This window comes from Anopheles gambiae, chromosome 2 (assembly GCF_943734735.2).
Source record: "Anopheles gambiae chromosome 2, idAnoGambNW_F1_1, whole genome shotgun sequence".
NCBI lineage: Eukaryota > Metazoa > Arthropoda > Insecta > Diptera > Culicidae > Anopheles > Anopheles gambiae.
The window spans coordinates 6,385,073-6,400,616 of record NC_064601.1 but is presented as its reverse complement, the minus strand read 5'-3'; the positions used below and the strand labels follow the sequence as shown (position 1 = coordinate 6,400,616).

Here is a 15,544-nt window from a genome sequence, read left to right as displayed (position 1 = left end):
GTGTTTATGCAAGATAACGATCGGTCGGAAGGGACAACTAAAAGGTTTACGTGATACCCTGCTTAGCGTGTCGTTCCTTTTGAACGGATCAACGGCGCTCTGTAGCTGGGGAAGGGTTTGAATCAAAGTCGTTACCCAATTGACATTGGTACTAAAATTTTGTTCTAAATTTGCTCGATTGGTGCTCGAACCGTCCAAAAGTATGGATGTGTGTGTGATCACGCGTGTAGGAAGTGGCAAGTATGATTGTGTGCGTGTGATCTTCTTGTAGCGAACGACGATGGCATCATTTCCAGCTGTCATTTATTTGGCTTTGGTGTTTGACGAAAGAACAAAATAAATTTTGTGCTCTATTGTTTTGTGAAAATTTGTTGGATTTTTTCAGTAAAATGGCTACACAACCAATGAAGAGGAGCAGAAAAGTTATTTCTCGACGGAACAAAAAGCTTGCAGCTATGTCGACGGAGTATGATCGGCAGAATATGTTGGGTGATGATGATGCGGGAACAAGCGGAGTGGTGCACCGTAATATCGGTGAGTTTAACTACATTAATTATTAATATATTACGTATTCGTTTGGGTATGTTGTTTGTTAGGAGCAGTGAGTGAGTGAGTGAGTGAAATTTCCAAGTGCTTCTTTGTTCTAGTTATCTAAAATGACAAATAATATTTCCGATTCCTAATGTTATTATAATGGTAGCAAAATGACGGCCGAAGTGTACCGGCCGGTACCGAATGTACCAATGTATTTTGTTGCAGAAATATTCTACAGATAATGTTCCATCTGTGTTATTTTAAAGAATAAATGTGTATTTACCATTCGTGTGTGCGACAATTTCATTATTATTTTGTAAACAAAAAGTGTCGTAGATTGTTGATTACACGATTGACACGATGCCTTGGATTTTATCGTATCAATTTGTGTGATGTGTTCTTAAATAACAACGATAAAGTGTTTATATTTTCTTTGCTGTAGTATGGTCCAGGACTATGAAAATACTATGATAACATTTGGTCAATCGAACTCATTCGGATTGTTCTATTCGAAAAAAAAAACGAAACTTTTCACCAGCAGCAACAACGATGAACACAATGAAAATAATTTGCCATTTATACTTTATTTTATCTTGCAGGTTTAACATCCCAGTACGATGATCCAGAATACGATGCAGAAGTGCTTATGGGAACATCGTCTCACAACAGCGATACCGATTACATCAGTGATCGTTCTTCTGAAAGCGAAACCGACGCCGTGGCTGAAGGGTCCACAACTGCTCACAACTGCAACAACCATAGCGATATTGGTGAATGTTTGCGAACTTGGGCAGTTGTACGTAATCAGCCACGCTCGTCGGTAAATGAAATTTTAGCTATTTTGGGAATATGGACAGATTTACTTCTTCCGAAGGATTCTCGCACGCTATTGAAAACGCCAAAAACCATCGGGGAAGAGATACAATCGATAGCGGGCGGCGAATTTTGGTGCAAAGGGATAGAAAATAATCTCGTCAATTATTTTAAGTAAGTTTTGAAAATAATTTAGCCTAAACAGTGTCTGGTAAATGTGTGTATTTTAATTGTATTTGGATTTTTTCATTCTCATTCATTTAGGTCAACTGTTCCATCAATCGACGAATTGTCGATACAGGTATCCACCGACGGACTCCCTCTTCATAGAGGTGGACCTACACAGCTCTGGCCCATCCTTATGAAGATTGTAGAACTGCCCTCAGCCCCAATTATGATGATCGCAGTGTTTTGTGGACCAGCAAAACCAACCAGTCTGGAAGTATTTTTAAGACAGTTTGTAGAGGAGGCAAATGACATTCATCGAAGGGGATTGCGGATCGGAGATAAAATGATAAAATTCTCGATCCAAGCTATTATTGCAGATTCTCCTGCGCGGGCTTTCCTTAAAGGTAGGTAAACATACAACTATTGCTTATATGTACACAATTATCTGGAGCTTGTGTAACGCTAATTATGTTTGTGTTTTGCAGCAACAACCTACTTCAATGGATATCACGGTTGTATGAGGTGTACCTGTGTTGGGGAATACTATAAACCTGGAAAAAAAATTATTTTCGACTCCGTTGGCGCTCCTCTACGAACGCACCATGGATTTAAATCTAGGGATTGTCCGGGTCATCACCAGGAATGGCGTTCACCCCTGGAAGGCCTTGATAATTTTGATATGGTGGATAAATTACCGACTAGTTGTGGGTTGCACTTATGCGATGAGGGTGCGACTCGCCGACACTTGTGCGGTCTTATAGGTGGTAAGTATGAAAATATTCCTACCTGGTCCAAGGGTCAAAAGCAAGCGATATCTGAATTTCTTATCAGCGTACAACTTCCCTCTGAGATTCATCGCAAACTCAGAGGGCTGAATGTAATTCGATATTGGAAGGGTACGGAATTCAGATCTTACTTGCTATATGTAAGTCCCGTGTTAATGGAAAATGTTTTGCCTGAAAAAGCCTATTGCCATTTTCTGCTGTATTTCTGCGGAGTAACAATATTTTCCTCCTCATTCCATCGACGTCATTGGGAACGTGCCGCTGAATTCCTTAACAGTTTTGTCAAGGATTACGGAAAGATTTATGGCCGTGGCGAGCTGACAAGCAATGTCCATAATATTCAGCATATAGCACGAGACTGTTTTAATTACGGACCGTTGCATAAGCATTCTACTTATGACTACGAGAATTATTTGCAAATTTTAAAACGCTCGTCCCGTTCAGGCTTTAGATGTAGCGTCCAAGTTGCAGCACGTTATGAAGAACGTTCCGCAACCGAAGTAGCTGCTGCAAGCAAAAAACGCAAATTTCCCCATTTAACTAGAAATGGTAAAGGTATCTTTTTAGAGTCAAACTTTCTTTTAAGCCCTTTGCCAAGAGACCAATGGCTTCTAACAAAGGGTAATGGTATTATTCAATTTTTAGGAGTTGAAAAGAGTAATGGATGTTTTATAGTATCTGGAAAACAATTTGAATGCAGCTCCAGCTTATTTTCATTTGCTTTGCGTGCGGATGATCCTGAATCGGTATTTTCATCTTTAGACATTCTTATTCATAAAGTTGATGCAAATGTTCAGACGTGTGACGTAAACATTTCTCTGTTAGATATTAGATGTAAACTTGTAGCTGTCTATCCTCCATCAAAACCTGGCACAGTTGTTTTTTCCCCTCTTTTGCATACCCTCCAGTTGGATTAAAATTCATTAACACGTATTCACTAACATTATACTTTAAGAACCATTCTGTAGCTAACCACTTATTTGCTCGTAGTTGTAGTTTGTTTGTAGTTTTGTTGGTATTTTTAGTTATGATGATAAAAAATAGAATGTGTATGCAAAAGCGTTTGAAACCATTTGTGTTCATAAAACGTGTTATTTTTAGTGCAATGCTGTTTAAGTATTGCCTAGGAAATTCTTCATGAACTATTTTCAAACGCTTTTGCATGGGAAAGCGGTGGGTCTTATCATCGTAATTATTTAATATCATATTATTCCTGATGCATGGTAGATGTTGTTTGTAGCAATTAAAATTCTTACTTGTAAAAAAACTACATGGTAATGCTTGTTTCATTAATTTAATTAATTTACTGCATGTCTCATGTTTTGAAATTTTATTTTTGCGATTTTTCTCTTCAATAAACTTCACATAGTTTATACGTCTGTATTGGGTGGAATGTTATCTTAGACTTATTTATGATTTCAAAACCATTTTGTAGTTCCGTTGCTTGATATGATTAAAACGTTTTATTTTTGAGTGAATCAAACCAACTAGAAATAAAAATAGTCCTAATTTTCACATTTAATTTATTACATAAGCTTGTTTATAGATAAATTTGATTATGTTATATCTGATTTGATCAGTTTGTTAAAAAAAATTATCTTAAATATTTCGTCAAAGTAGAGTCTACATATTGCTAGTGAGTGTAAAAGATAAGGAAGGGTTTAGATTTAAATAAATAATAATAATAACTTATTTATTAATTCTATTATTGCGTGTATGATAAATTTTACTAGAGCTCTTGATTTTTCCTTTGCAGTTTTGCAAGCTGCTTTGAGCGTTATCTAACTTTTTTTTAAGAAAACGTTCTACGTCGTCAATATTAACAGCAAAAATATCGTCCTCTCCTATTCTCTTAAATAATTTAATTACATTAACATTTTGATTCATTGGAATCTTTGGTCCATTTTTGCCCCCGCCACGCCAGCTGCACTGCACAACTAATTCTTTAGCAAATAATAATATAAAACTATTGTGCATTCGACCTTTGGCATCATTTGTTTTGGTTTGAATTCTTTGTGTTAACTGGTAACAAATATTTTGAAAATATGTGTCTTCAGCCAACTGATCATTAAAAGATTTCAGTTCTGCAGCGGTTGTAAGGCGAGGTATTTGAATTGGTATATTTTCCTGATCCATTGCTTCGGTGAATTTTCTTCGATGGTCTGTGCGATACTCCATTTCGGCCCAAACACCTGCTATAGACGTGTTAATGTTGGACAATTTTTTAAGGGTTGTTCTCTTAAACTCTGCATCACTTATCTCCATTGCTGAAGATCCATGCCGTGCCGAAATTTCAATTTCGCCGAATGGTGTTTGTTGCAGAGCTTCAGAAGCAACAGATGGTATTGGAGGGCTATACGTATATCTTGGTTTCCCGGTTGAAGACTGGGCCAGGTGTTGTTGTACTGCTGAGATAATCACTGGTTGTTTTTTGGCATTTTCATTTTCAGGATCTGCAGCAAGGCTTGCGACATGGATACTGGACGAAGTTGAGTTTTGCGGTCCTGATGATTTGGTTTTCTTTGATGTTCCAGGAAGCAATAAGGATGATGCCGAAATGATGCTGGATGAGGATGTTGGTGGTCGGACGAGCTTCACTGGAGTGTTCACGGTGAGGACTGGCCGACACATTTGTTCGGTTTTAATAATCATTGGCTTATTGGTTGCTTTGATATTTTTAGGAAGTATTGATGATGATGCCGAGAGGATGCGAGATGATGATGCTGATGTTGACAACTGTACCAGTTTTGCTGGGGCATTTACGTTGAGGACTGGTCGGCAAATTCGTTCAGATTTAATAATCACTGGTCTATTTGCCTGTTTTGCACTTTCAGGAGCTGATGACGGTGATGCCGAAAGGACGCGGAGCGAGGATGCTGATGATTGCACGAGCTTCGCTGGGGCATTCACGTGAAGGACTGGTCGGCAAATTCGTTCAGATTTAATAATCACTGGTCTATTTGCCTGTTTTGCACTTTCAGGAGTTGATGACGGTGATGCCGAAAGGACGCGGGGCGAGGATGCTGATGATTGCACGAGCTTCGCTGGGGCATTCACGTGAAGAACTGGTCGGCAAATTCGTTCAGATTTAATAATCACAGGAGCTGATGACGGTGATGCCGAAAGAACGCGGGGCGAGGATGCTGATGATAGCACGAGCTTCGCTGGGGCATTCACGTTAAGGACTGGTCGGCAAATTCGTTCAGATTTAATAATCACTGGTCTCTTTGCCTGTTTCGCAGTGCAAGGAGCTGATGACGGTGATGCCGAAAGGACGCGGGGCGAGGATGCGATGGCTGACGATTGAACCAGGTTCACAGGGGCATTCACGGTGAGGAGTGGTCGGCCCATTTGTCCCGATTTTATAACCACTGGCTTGTTGTTTTGATTCACAGTGCCAGGAGCCGATAATGGAGATGCCGAAAGGACGCAGGATGATTTTTTTGACCATTGCACGAGCTTCACAGGGGCATTCACGGTAAGTACTGGCCGGCACATTTGTTCGGTTTTGATAATCACCGGGTTATTGGTTTGTTGTACATTTTCAGGAAGGAATAATGGTGATGTAGATATGGATGTCTTTAATGGTACGAGGGTCGCTGGTACTACCGATGCCTGCGCTTTTACGCTGAGATCTGGAAATGATGCCATCGGTGCCGTTATCGTTTTATACACGTTGTTTGAAGCCATTTCGCTAAACGTATCCTAAATGAACATTTTGTTTATTTAGTGAACCATTTGATTTCAATTTATCCTAATTAATAGGTACCTTTTTATGTTTTGCAGAAAATCCGACAGAAATAATAAAACAAATTTTAGATTTCAGCTTATGAAGCATCACCGAACAATTTGGTTTTGTTTTGTTTTTTCATTTGACGTTTCGATGATGACAATTGGAAATGACAGGAGAGAGCAAAGCACAGTGGTCGGTTTTCATGAAATTGTACTAAAATTTCCCTTAAACTGGTTCAGTTTAAGGTACCCAATTGACATTGGTACTAAAATTTTGTTCTAAATTTGCTCGATTGGTGCTCGAACCGTCCAAAAGTATGGATGTGTGTGTGATCACGCGTGTAGGAAGTGGCAAGTATGATTGTGTGCGTGTGATCTTCTTGTAGCGAACGACGATGGCATCATTTCCAGCTGTCATTTATTTGGCTTTGGTGTTTGACGAAAGAACAAAATAAATTTTGTGCTCTATTGTTTTGTGAAAATTTGTTGGATTTTTTCAGTAAAATGGCTACACAACCAATGAAGAGGAGCAGAAAAGTTATTTCTCGACGAAACAAAAAGCTTGCAGCTATGTCGACGGAGTATGATCGGCAGAATATGTTGGGTGATGATGATGCGGGAACAAGCGGAGTGGTGCACCGTAATATCGGTGAGTTTAACTACATTAATTATTAATATATTACGTATTCGTTTGGGTATGTTGTTTGTTAGGAGCAGTGAGTGAGTGAGTGAGTGAAATTTCCAAGTGCTTCTTTGTTCTAGTTATCTAAAATGACAAATAATATTTCCGATTCCTAATGTTATTATAATGGTAGCAAAATGACGACCGAAGTGTACCGGCCGGTACCGAATGTACCAATGTATTTTGTTGCAGAAATATTCTACAGATAATGTTCCATCTGTGTTATTTTAAAGAATAAATGTGTATTTACCATTCGTGTGTGCGACAATTTCATTATTATTTTGTAAACAAAAAGTGTCGTAGATTGTTGATTACACGATTGACACGATGCCTTGGATTTTATCGTATCAATGTGTGTGATGTGTTCTTAAATAACAACGATAAAGTGTTTATATTTTCTTTGCTGTAGTATGGTCCAGGACTATGAAAATACTATGATAACATTTGGTCAATCGAACTCATTCGGATTGTTCTATTCGAAAAAAAAACGAAACATTTCACCAGCAGCAACAACGATGAACACAATGAAAATAATTTGCCATTTATACTTTATTTTATCTTGCAGGTTTAACATCCCAGTACGATGATCCAGAATACGATGCAGAAGTGCTTATGGGAACATCGTCTCACAACAGCGATACCGATTACATCAGTGATCGTTCTTCTGAAAGCGAAACCGACGCCGTGGCTGAAGGGTCCACAACTGCTCACAACTGCAACAACCATAGCGATATTGGTGAATGTTTGCGAACTTGGGCAGTTGTACGTAATCAGCCACGCTCGTCGGTAAATGAAATTTTAGCTATTTTGGGAATATGGACAGATTTACTTCTTCCCAAGGATTCTCGCACGCTATTGAAAACGCCAAAAACCATCGGGGAAGAGATACAATCGATAGCAGGCGGCGAATTTTGGTACAAAGGGATAGAAAATAATCTCGTCAATTATTTTAAGTAAGTTTTGAAAATAATTTAGCCTAAACAGTGTCTGGTAAATGTGTGTATTTTAATTGTATTTGGATTTTTTCATTCTCATTCATTTAGGTCAACTGTTCCATCAATCGACGAATTGTCGATACAGGTATCCACCGACGGACTCCCTCTTCATAGAGGTGGACCTACACAGCTCTGGCCCATCCTTATGAAGATTGTAGAACTGCCCTCAGCCCCAATTATGATGATCGCAGTGTTTTGTGGACCAGCAAAACCAACCAGTCTGGAAGTATTTTTAAGACAGTTTGTAGAGGAGGCAAATGACATTCATCGAAGGGGATTGCGGATCGGAGATAAAATGATAAAATTCTCGATCCAAGCTATTATTGCAGATTCTCCTGCGCGGGCTTTCCTTAAAGGTAGGTAAACATACAACTATTGCTTATATGTACACAATTATCTGGAGCTTGTGTAACGCTAATTATGTTTGTGTTTTGCAGCAACAACCTACTTCAATGGATATCACGGTTGTATGAGGTGTACCTGTGTTGGGGAATACTATAAACCTGGAAAAAAAATTATTTTCGACTCCGTTGGCGCTCCTCTACGAACGCACCATGGATTTAAATCTAGGGATTGTCCGGGTCATCACCAGGAATGGCGTTCACCCCTGGAAGACCTTGATAATTTTGATATGGTGGATAAATTACCGACTAGTTGTGGGTTGCACTTATGCGATGAGGGTGCGACTCGCCGACACTTGTGCGGTCTTATAGGTGGTAAGTATGAAAATATTCCTACCTGGTCCAAGGGTCAAAAGCAAGCGATATCTGAATTTCTTATCAGCGTACAACTTCCCTCTGAGATTCATCGCAAACTCAGAGGGCTGAATGTAATTCGATATTGGAAGGGTACGGAATTCAGATCTTACTTGCTATATGTAAGTCCCGTGTTAATGGAAGATGTTTTGCCTGAAAAAGCCTATTGCCATTTTCTGCTGTATTTCTGCGGAGTAACAATATTTTCCTCCTCATTCCATCGACGTCATTGGGAACGTGCCGCTGAATTCCTTAACAGTTTTGTCAAGGATTACGGAAAGATTTATGGCCGTGGCGAGCTGACAAGCAATGTCCATAATATTCAGCATATAGCACGAGACTGTTTTAATTACGGACCGTTGCATAAGCATTCTACTTATGACTACGAGAATTATTTGCAAATTTTAAAACGCTCGTCCCGTTCAGGCTTTAGATGTAGCGTCCAAGTTGCAGCACGTTATGAAGAACGTTCCGCAACCGAAGTAGCTGCTGCAAGCAAAAAACGCAAATTTCCCCATTTAACTAGAAATGGTAAAGGTATCTTTTTAGAGTCAAACTTTCTTTTAAGCCCTTTGCCAAGAGACCAATGGCTTCTAACAAAGGGTAATGGTATTATTCAATTTTTAGGAGTTGAAAAGAGTAATGGATGTTTTATAGTATCTGGAAAACAATTTGAATGCAGCTCCAGCTTATTTTCATTTGCTTTGCGTGCGGATGATCCTGAATCGGTATTTTCATCTTTAGACATTCTTATTCATAAAGTTGATGCAAATGTTCAGACGTGTGACGTAAACATTTCTCTGTTAGATATTAGATGTAAACTTGTAGCTGTCTATCCTCCATCAAAACCTGGCACAGTTGTTTTTTCCCCTCTTTTGCATACCCTCCAGTTGGATTAAAATTCATTAACACGTATTCACTAACATTATACTTTAAGAATCATTCTGTAGCTAACCACTTATTTGCTCGTAGTTGTAGTTTGTTTGTAGTTTTGTTGGTATTTTTAGTTATGATGATAAATAATAGAATGTGTATGCAAAAGCGTTTGAAACCATTTGTGTTCATAAAACGTGTTATTTTTAGTGCAATGCTGTTTAAGTATTGCCTAGGAAATTCTTCATGAACTATTTTCAAACGCTTTTGCATGGGAAAGCGGTGGGTCTTATCATCGTAATTATTTAATATCATATTATTCCTGATGCATGGTAGATGTTGTTTGTAGCAATTAAAATTCTTACTTGTAAAAAAACTACATGGTAATGCTTGTTTCATTAATTTAATTAATTTACTGCATGTCTCATGTTTTGAAATTTTATTTTTGCGATTTTTCTCTTCAATAAACTTCACATAGTTTATACGTCTGTATTGGGTGGAATGTTATCTTAGACTTATTTATGATTTCAAAACCATTTTGTAGTTCCGTTGCTTGATATGATTAAAACGTTTTATTTTTGAGTGAATCAAACCAACAAGAAATAAAAATAGTCCTAATTTTCACATTTAATTTATTACATAAGCTTGTTTATAGATAAATTTGATTATGTTATATCTGATTTGATCAGTTTGTTAAAAAAATTATCTTAAATATTTCGTCAAAGTAGAGTCTACATATTGCTAGTGAGTGTAAAAGATAAGGAAGGGTTTAGATTTAAATAAATAATAATAATAACTTATTTATTAATTCTATTATTGCGTGTATGATAAATTTTACTAGAGCTCTTGATTTTTCCTTTGCAGTTTTGCAAGCTGCTTTGAGCGTTATCTAACTTTTTTTTAAGAAAACGTTCTACGTCGTCAATATTAACAGCAAAAATATCGTCCTCTCCTATTCTCTTAAATAATTTAATTACATTAACATTTTGATTCATTGGAATCTTTGGTCCATTTTTGCCCCCGCCACGCCAGCTGCACTGCACAACTAATTCTTTAGCAAATAATAATATAAAACTATTGTGCATTCGACCTTTGGCATCATTTGTTTTGGTTTGAATTCTTTGTGTTAACTGGTAACAAATATTTTGAAAATATGTGTCTTCAGCCAACTGATCATTAAAAGATTTCAGTTCTGCAGCGGTTGTAAGGCGAGGTATTTGAATTGGTATATTTTCCTGATCCATTGCTTCGGTGAATTTTCTTCGATGGTCTGTGCGATACTCCATTTCGGCCCAAACACCTGCTATAGACGTGTTAATGTTGGACAATTTTTTAAGGGTTGTTCTCTTAAACTCTGCATCACTTATCTCCATTGCTGAAGATCCATGCCGTGCCGAAATTTCAATTTCGCCGAATGGTGTTTGTTGCAGAGCTTCAGAAGCAACAGATGGTATTGGAGGGCTATACGTATATCTTGGTTTCCCGGTTGAAGACTGGGCCAGGTGTTGTTGTACTGCTGAGATAATCACTGGTTGTTTTTTGGCATTTTCATTTTCAGGATCTGCAGCAAGGCTTGCGACATGGATACTGGACGAAGTTGAGTTTTGCGGTCCTGATGATTTGGTTTTCTTTAATGTTCCAGGAAGCAATAAGGATGATGCCGAAATGATGCTGATGAGGATGTTGGTGGTCGGACGAGCTTCACTGGAGTGTTCACGGTGAGAACTGGCCGACACATTTGTTCGGTTTTAATAATCATTGGCTTATTGGTTGGTTTGATATTTTTAGGAAGTATTGATGATGATGCCGAGAGGATGCGAGATGATGATGCTGATGTTGACAACTGTACCAGTTTTGCTGGGGCATTTACGTTGAGGACTGGTCGGCAAATTTGTTCAGTTTTGATAATTACTGGTCTATTTGCCTGTTTTGCACTTTCAGGAGCTGATGACGGTGATGCCGAAAGGACGCGGGGCGAGGATGCTGATGATTGCACGAGCTTCGCTGGGGCATTCACGTGAAGGACTGGTCGGCAAATTCGTTCAGATTTAATAATCACTGGTCTATTTGCCTGTTTTGCACTTTCAGGAGCTGATGACGGTGATGCCGAAAGGACGCGGGGCGAGGATGCTGATGATTGCACGAGCTTCGCTGGGGCATTCACGTGAAGGACTGGTCGGCAAATTCGTTCAGATTTAATAATCACTGGTCTATTTGCCTGTTTCGCAGTGCAAGGAGCTGATGACGGTGATGCCGAAAGGACGCGGGGCGAGGATGCGATGGCTGACGATTGAACCAGGTTCACAGGGGCATTCACGGTGAGGAGTGGTCGGCCCATTTGTCCCGATTTTATAACCACTGGCTTGTTGTTTTGATTCACAGTGCCAGGAGCCGATAATGGAGATGCCGAAAGGACGCAGGATGATTTTTTTGACCATTGCACGAGCTTCACAGGGGCATTCACGGTAAGTACTGGCCGGCACATTTGTTCGGTTTTGATAATCACCGGGTTATTGGTTTGTTGTACATTTTCAGGAAGGAATAATGGTGATGTAGATATGGATGTCTTTAATGGTACGAGGGTCGCTGGTACTACCGATGCCTGCGCTTTTACGCTGAGATCTGGAAATGATGCCATCGGTGCCGTTATCGTTTTATACACGTTGTTTGAAGCCATTTCGCTAAACGTATCATTAATGAACATTTTGTTTATTTAGTGAACCATTTGATTTCAATTTATCCTAATTAATAGGTACCTTTTTATGTTTTGCAGAAAATCCGACAGAAATAATAAAACAAATTTTAGATTTCAGCTTATGAAGCATCACCGAACAATTTGGGTTTGTTTTGTTTTTTCATTTGACGTTTCGATGATGACAATTGGAAATGACAGGAGAGAGCAAAGCACAGTGGTCGGTTTTCATGAAATTGTACTAAAATTTCCCTTAAACTGGTTCAGTTTAAGGTAAGTTTAAGGCTCCAGTTTAAGGGAATTTGCTCGAATTCCCGATTATTCGTGCTCGAAAATGTCAATTGGGAAGGCTCCAGTTTAAGGGAATTTGCTCGAATTCCCGATTATTCGTGCTCGAAAATGTCAATTGGGTATGCTGCAGCGTTAGCATACAAGCTGTATTGTGGATGGGTTGGTTGTATACAACACTTTGTGCAAGAAGATATTTGATAAGTGTGAATGAAGCTAATTTCATTTGATATAGGATGATTACTATGGGTGAAATGTAAATATAAGAACACCCTTTTACTTGTTTTACATTTTATAGCATTTTTTCACCCCTATTACAATACAGTCTTTCCCCGAGTTACGCGAATAATGCGTTCCGGAGACATTCGCGTAACTCGGATTTTCGCGTAAGTCGAATATCACATGTTACAGCAAAAATATACTTTATTTATCATAATTTTTGATTGAATTTAATTAATCTATGCAATTTAATGCTTATTTGATGCAATTGGTGTAGAAAATTTGGTTATTTATCGGTAATTATTTTTCATTTGACAATTTATGGAGAAAATTGTACTGATTTGACATCTGAACTGTCAAAAATAAAAATTCGCGTAACTCGAATTCGCGTAACTCGAGTGTCGCGTAACTCGGGGAAAGACTGTAATTACAAAATATATGCCAGTGCTCCGTTGCGACTGGTTGGGAGCCACTGGATCAGCTGTCAAATCGCCGAACGTCAAAAAGGCCGCGCGTTGGTGTAAACAAACACTCGTGATAAGAGCGCCTTCGTACGCTTCGTACTCGTGCTTGCATTCCATTTACGGAAAAGTTTCCCCCAGTTGTAGCTAATATTTGTAGCAAAATGACCCTAGAAGCAATCAAGTACAAATCCGGCCAGCTGCAAATACTGGACCAGCTGCTGCTGCCGGCAGAATCGAAGTACATTCCCGTCGCCGGTGTTAAGGATGGCTGGAGTGCGATACACAAGATGCAGGTAGGCTGTGGACGTGGACTGCCAACTGTGGGACTGTGCTGTAAATACTTCCACAATCCCTTTTTTCAGGTGAGAGGTGCGCCAGCAATTGCCATCGTTGGATGTTTATCGCTCGTGGTGGAGATCTACGACAAGCAGTACGAGACGAAAGCGGCCCTGGCGAACGAAATCGGTGAGCATCTGCAGTATCTCGTCACCTCCCGACCGACGGCCGTGAATCTGAAGCTGGCAGCGGATGACGTGAAGGGTCAGGTGGAGAGTCTTTTGGCCAACGAGACCGTTACTGTCGATGGGATGAAGCAAGAGTGAGCTACAGGGGCAATGATTTACATAAACAACAGCTTTTACAATATTTATTCATTTCTTTCAGGGTGATTAAGGCGATAGAATATATGCTGGAGAAGGATATTAGCGACAATCGTGCCATAGGTGACAATGGTGCCAATGTTTTGGTGAAGGGAGTGGATCGACCGTTGAAATTGCTAACCCACTGCAACACTGGATCCCTTGCCACAGCGGGGTAAGCGGGTAGCTCTTTCAAATTCAAAGAATTTCGATTAATATTCTCAATATTGTAGGTACGGCACTGCTCTGGGAGTGATACGCAGTGTCAACGAAAGGAATCTCTTAGGTTTGTACATAGAAATAGCCAGAAATATCCATTCGATTTGTAACCCTCACATTCTCACCATTCCAGATCACGTGTACTGCACGGAGACGCGCCCATACAATCAAGGCGCACGCCTGACCGCGTACGAACTCGTGCACGACAAGCTGCCGGCCACGCTGGTCACCGACAGCATGGTAGCGGCCCTCCTAAGCAGCCGCATAATCGATGCCATCATCGTGGGAGCGGACCGTGTCGCGGCGAACGGTGATACGGCCAACAAAATCGGCACCTACCAGATGGCTGTCGTGGCAAAGCATCACGGTGTGCCGTTTTACGTAGCCGCCCCGTTCACCTCGATCGACGTGGCGATCGAGGATGGTTCGCACATCAAAATCGAGGAACGGCCCGAACACGAGCTGACGCACATCGGCGGGCAAAGGATTGCGGCGCCGGGCATTGGCTGCTGGAATCCGGCCTTTGACGTTACGCCGGCCGAGCTGATAACGGGCATTATCACCGAGCGCGGTGTGCTGAAGCCGTGCGAGCTGGCCGAAAAGGTCAGACAGAAGTGAATTCGGAGGCGAAATGGATTGTGAAGCGAACGAGTAAAGTATGATGCGCTGAAACTGTGTAATGTTTTAAAATGGTATGTGTTGTCACTTCTAATCTGATGAAAGAAAGAATTGATTCGTGTAGAACGAACGTAGCGCATAGTGGGGAACCGAAGGGCTTATGGATAGAAAGAGGAACCGAAGAACTGTTTTATGCAAATAAGTTCTTTACATCAACAATAAAATAACTTACAGAACTTTTCTGTAGATACGCGAATCAATCAAATCAAACCACGTGCCAGCACGCGTTGCTTAAAAAAGTGGCTGCGTGCTTCGAATGGCTGCGTATTCAAACTGACGGTTATTTTTGAAAAGTACAGAGTACATAGAGCTAACGCAAAAGTGTCTCAGATTGTTTCGTTTGGCATGTGTTGTTAAATTTTTCTGATAGTGTGTTACCTGCGTAATGTTTGTTATTAGAAAATCTTCCCAAAATATACGATAATTGATCAACGATACATTCAAAAGACACTCCTTTATCGTCATCCGTTTGATAAAATACTAAAGATGTTGGAATCAAATCACTACATTGCTTATAACTTAACTCCACTTTGTGACCATGCAAACGCACTGCTATAAATATCCTTCTCGAACCCCACCCACCCCGATAATGCTAATTGTGGCAAGATAGCACCATCGTTTGCAAATACTACACTGTTTAGCCCTTTCGCCCGATGTTAGACACGGTTGTTTTCCAATTATCATAACAACCCCCGGGTAAAGGCTTCTGTGCAGCGACAGTTGCTGCAGGGCAGATAAACTTGTCTGTGTGTTTAATTACCACGGCATTGGCAATGTCTGTGCGCGTCAGCGTGTGACGGCGTACCGCGTTGTGGAGGTTGTTTCCTTCTTATCGCACAATCGTTATCGCAGCCCGCTGGAGTCACCTGGAGCGTTCCGAAAAAGCCCTTCAACAACCCTATTTGCTTTAAGCCGGCCTAAGCACGGCGACACCAGGCCTACAAAGGAAGGGAAGGCGACAACGAGGGCAACGGATTAGTGATGAACCGTAGTGCCGCCGGCGAAGATT

At 40.2% G+C, this 15,544-nt stretch overlaps 3 protein-coding genes across 5 annotated transcripts; all 3 read left to right on the top strand.

Moving 5' to 3' along the window:
- The first annotated feature begins 221 nt into the window (after window positions 1-221).
- LOC133391755 (uncharacterized) lies at window positions 222-6,148 on the top strand. Of its 2 annotated transcripts, none has more exons than XM_061647839.1 (8): window positions 222-534; window positions 1,134-1,521; window positions 1,612-1,919; window positions 2,001-2,279; window positions 4,835-4,911; window positions 4,982-5,631; window positions 5,696-5,778; window positions 5,849-6,148. In XM_061647839.1, exons 1-6 carry the CDS (start codon window positions 390-392, stop codon window positions 5,066-5,068), a joined length of 1,284 nt encoding a protein of 427 aa, XP_061503823.1. In that variant the 5' UTR covers window positions 222-389; the 3' UTR covers window positions 5,069-5,631; window positions 5,696-5,778; window positions 5,849-6,148. The 2 variants fall into 2 exon arrangements, with proteins under 2 accessions (XP_061503823.1, XP_061503822.1); XM_061647838.1 differs by having other exon boundaries at window positions 268-534; window positions 4,751-4,911.
- Window positions 6,149-6,426: 278 nt separating this feature from the next.
- LOC133391756 (uncharacterized) lies at window positions 6,427-12,172 on the top strand. Of its 2 annotated transcripts, none has more exons than XM_061647841.1 (8): window positions 6,427-6,681; window positions 7,280-7,667; window positions 7,758-8,065; window positions 8,147-8,425; window positions 10,980-11,055; window positions 11,126-11,655; window positions 11,720-11,802; window positions 11,873-12,172. In XM_061647841.1, exons 1-6 carry the CDS (start codon window positions 6,537-6,539, stop codon window positions 11,133-11,135), a joined length of 1,206 nt encoding a protein of 401 aa, XP_061503825.1. In that variant the 5' UTR covers window positions 6,427-6,536; the 3' UTR covers window positions 11,136-11,655; window positions 11,720-11,802; window positions 11,873-12,172. The 2 variants fall into 2 exon arrangements, with proteins under 2 accessions (XP_061503825.1, XP_061503824.1); XM_061647840.1 differs by having other exon boundaries at window positions 10,896-11,055.
- Window positions 12,173-13,033: 861 nt separating this feature from the next.
- On the top strand, window positions 13,034-14,547 carry LOC1281584 (methylthioribose-1-phosphate isomerase). The gene is made up of 5 exons (XM_321518.5): window positions 13,034-13,293; window positions 13,363-13,598; window positions 13,664-13,813; window positions 13,872-13,924; window positions 13,991-14,547. The coding sequence occupies exons 1-5, from the start codon at window positions 13,162-13,164 to the stop codon at window positions 14,473-14,475; spliced, it is 1,056 nt and encodes a 351-aa protein (XP_321518.2). The 5' UTR covers window positions 13,034-13,161; the 3' UTR covers window positions 14,476-14,547.
- Window positions 14,548-15,544: the final 997 nt, after the last annotated feature.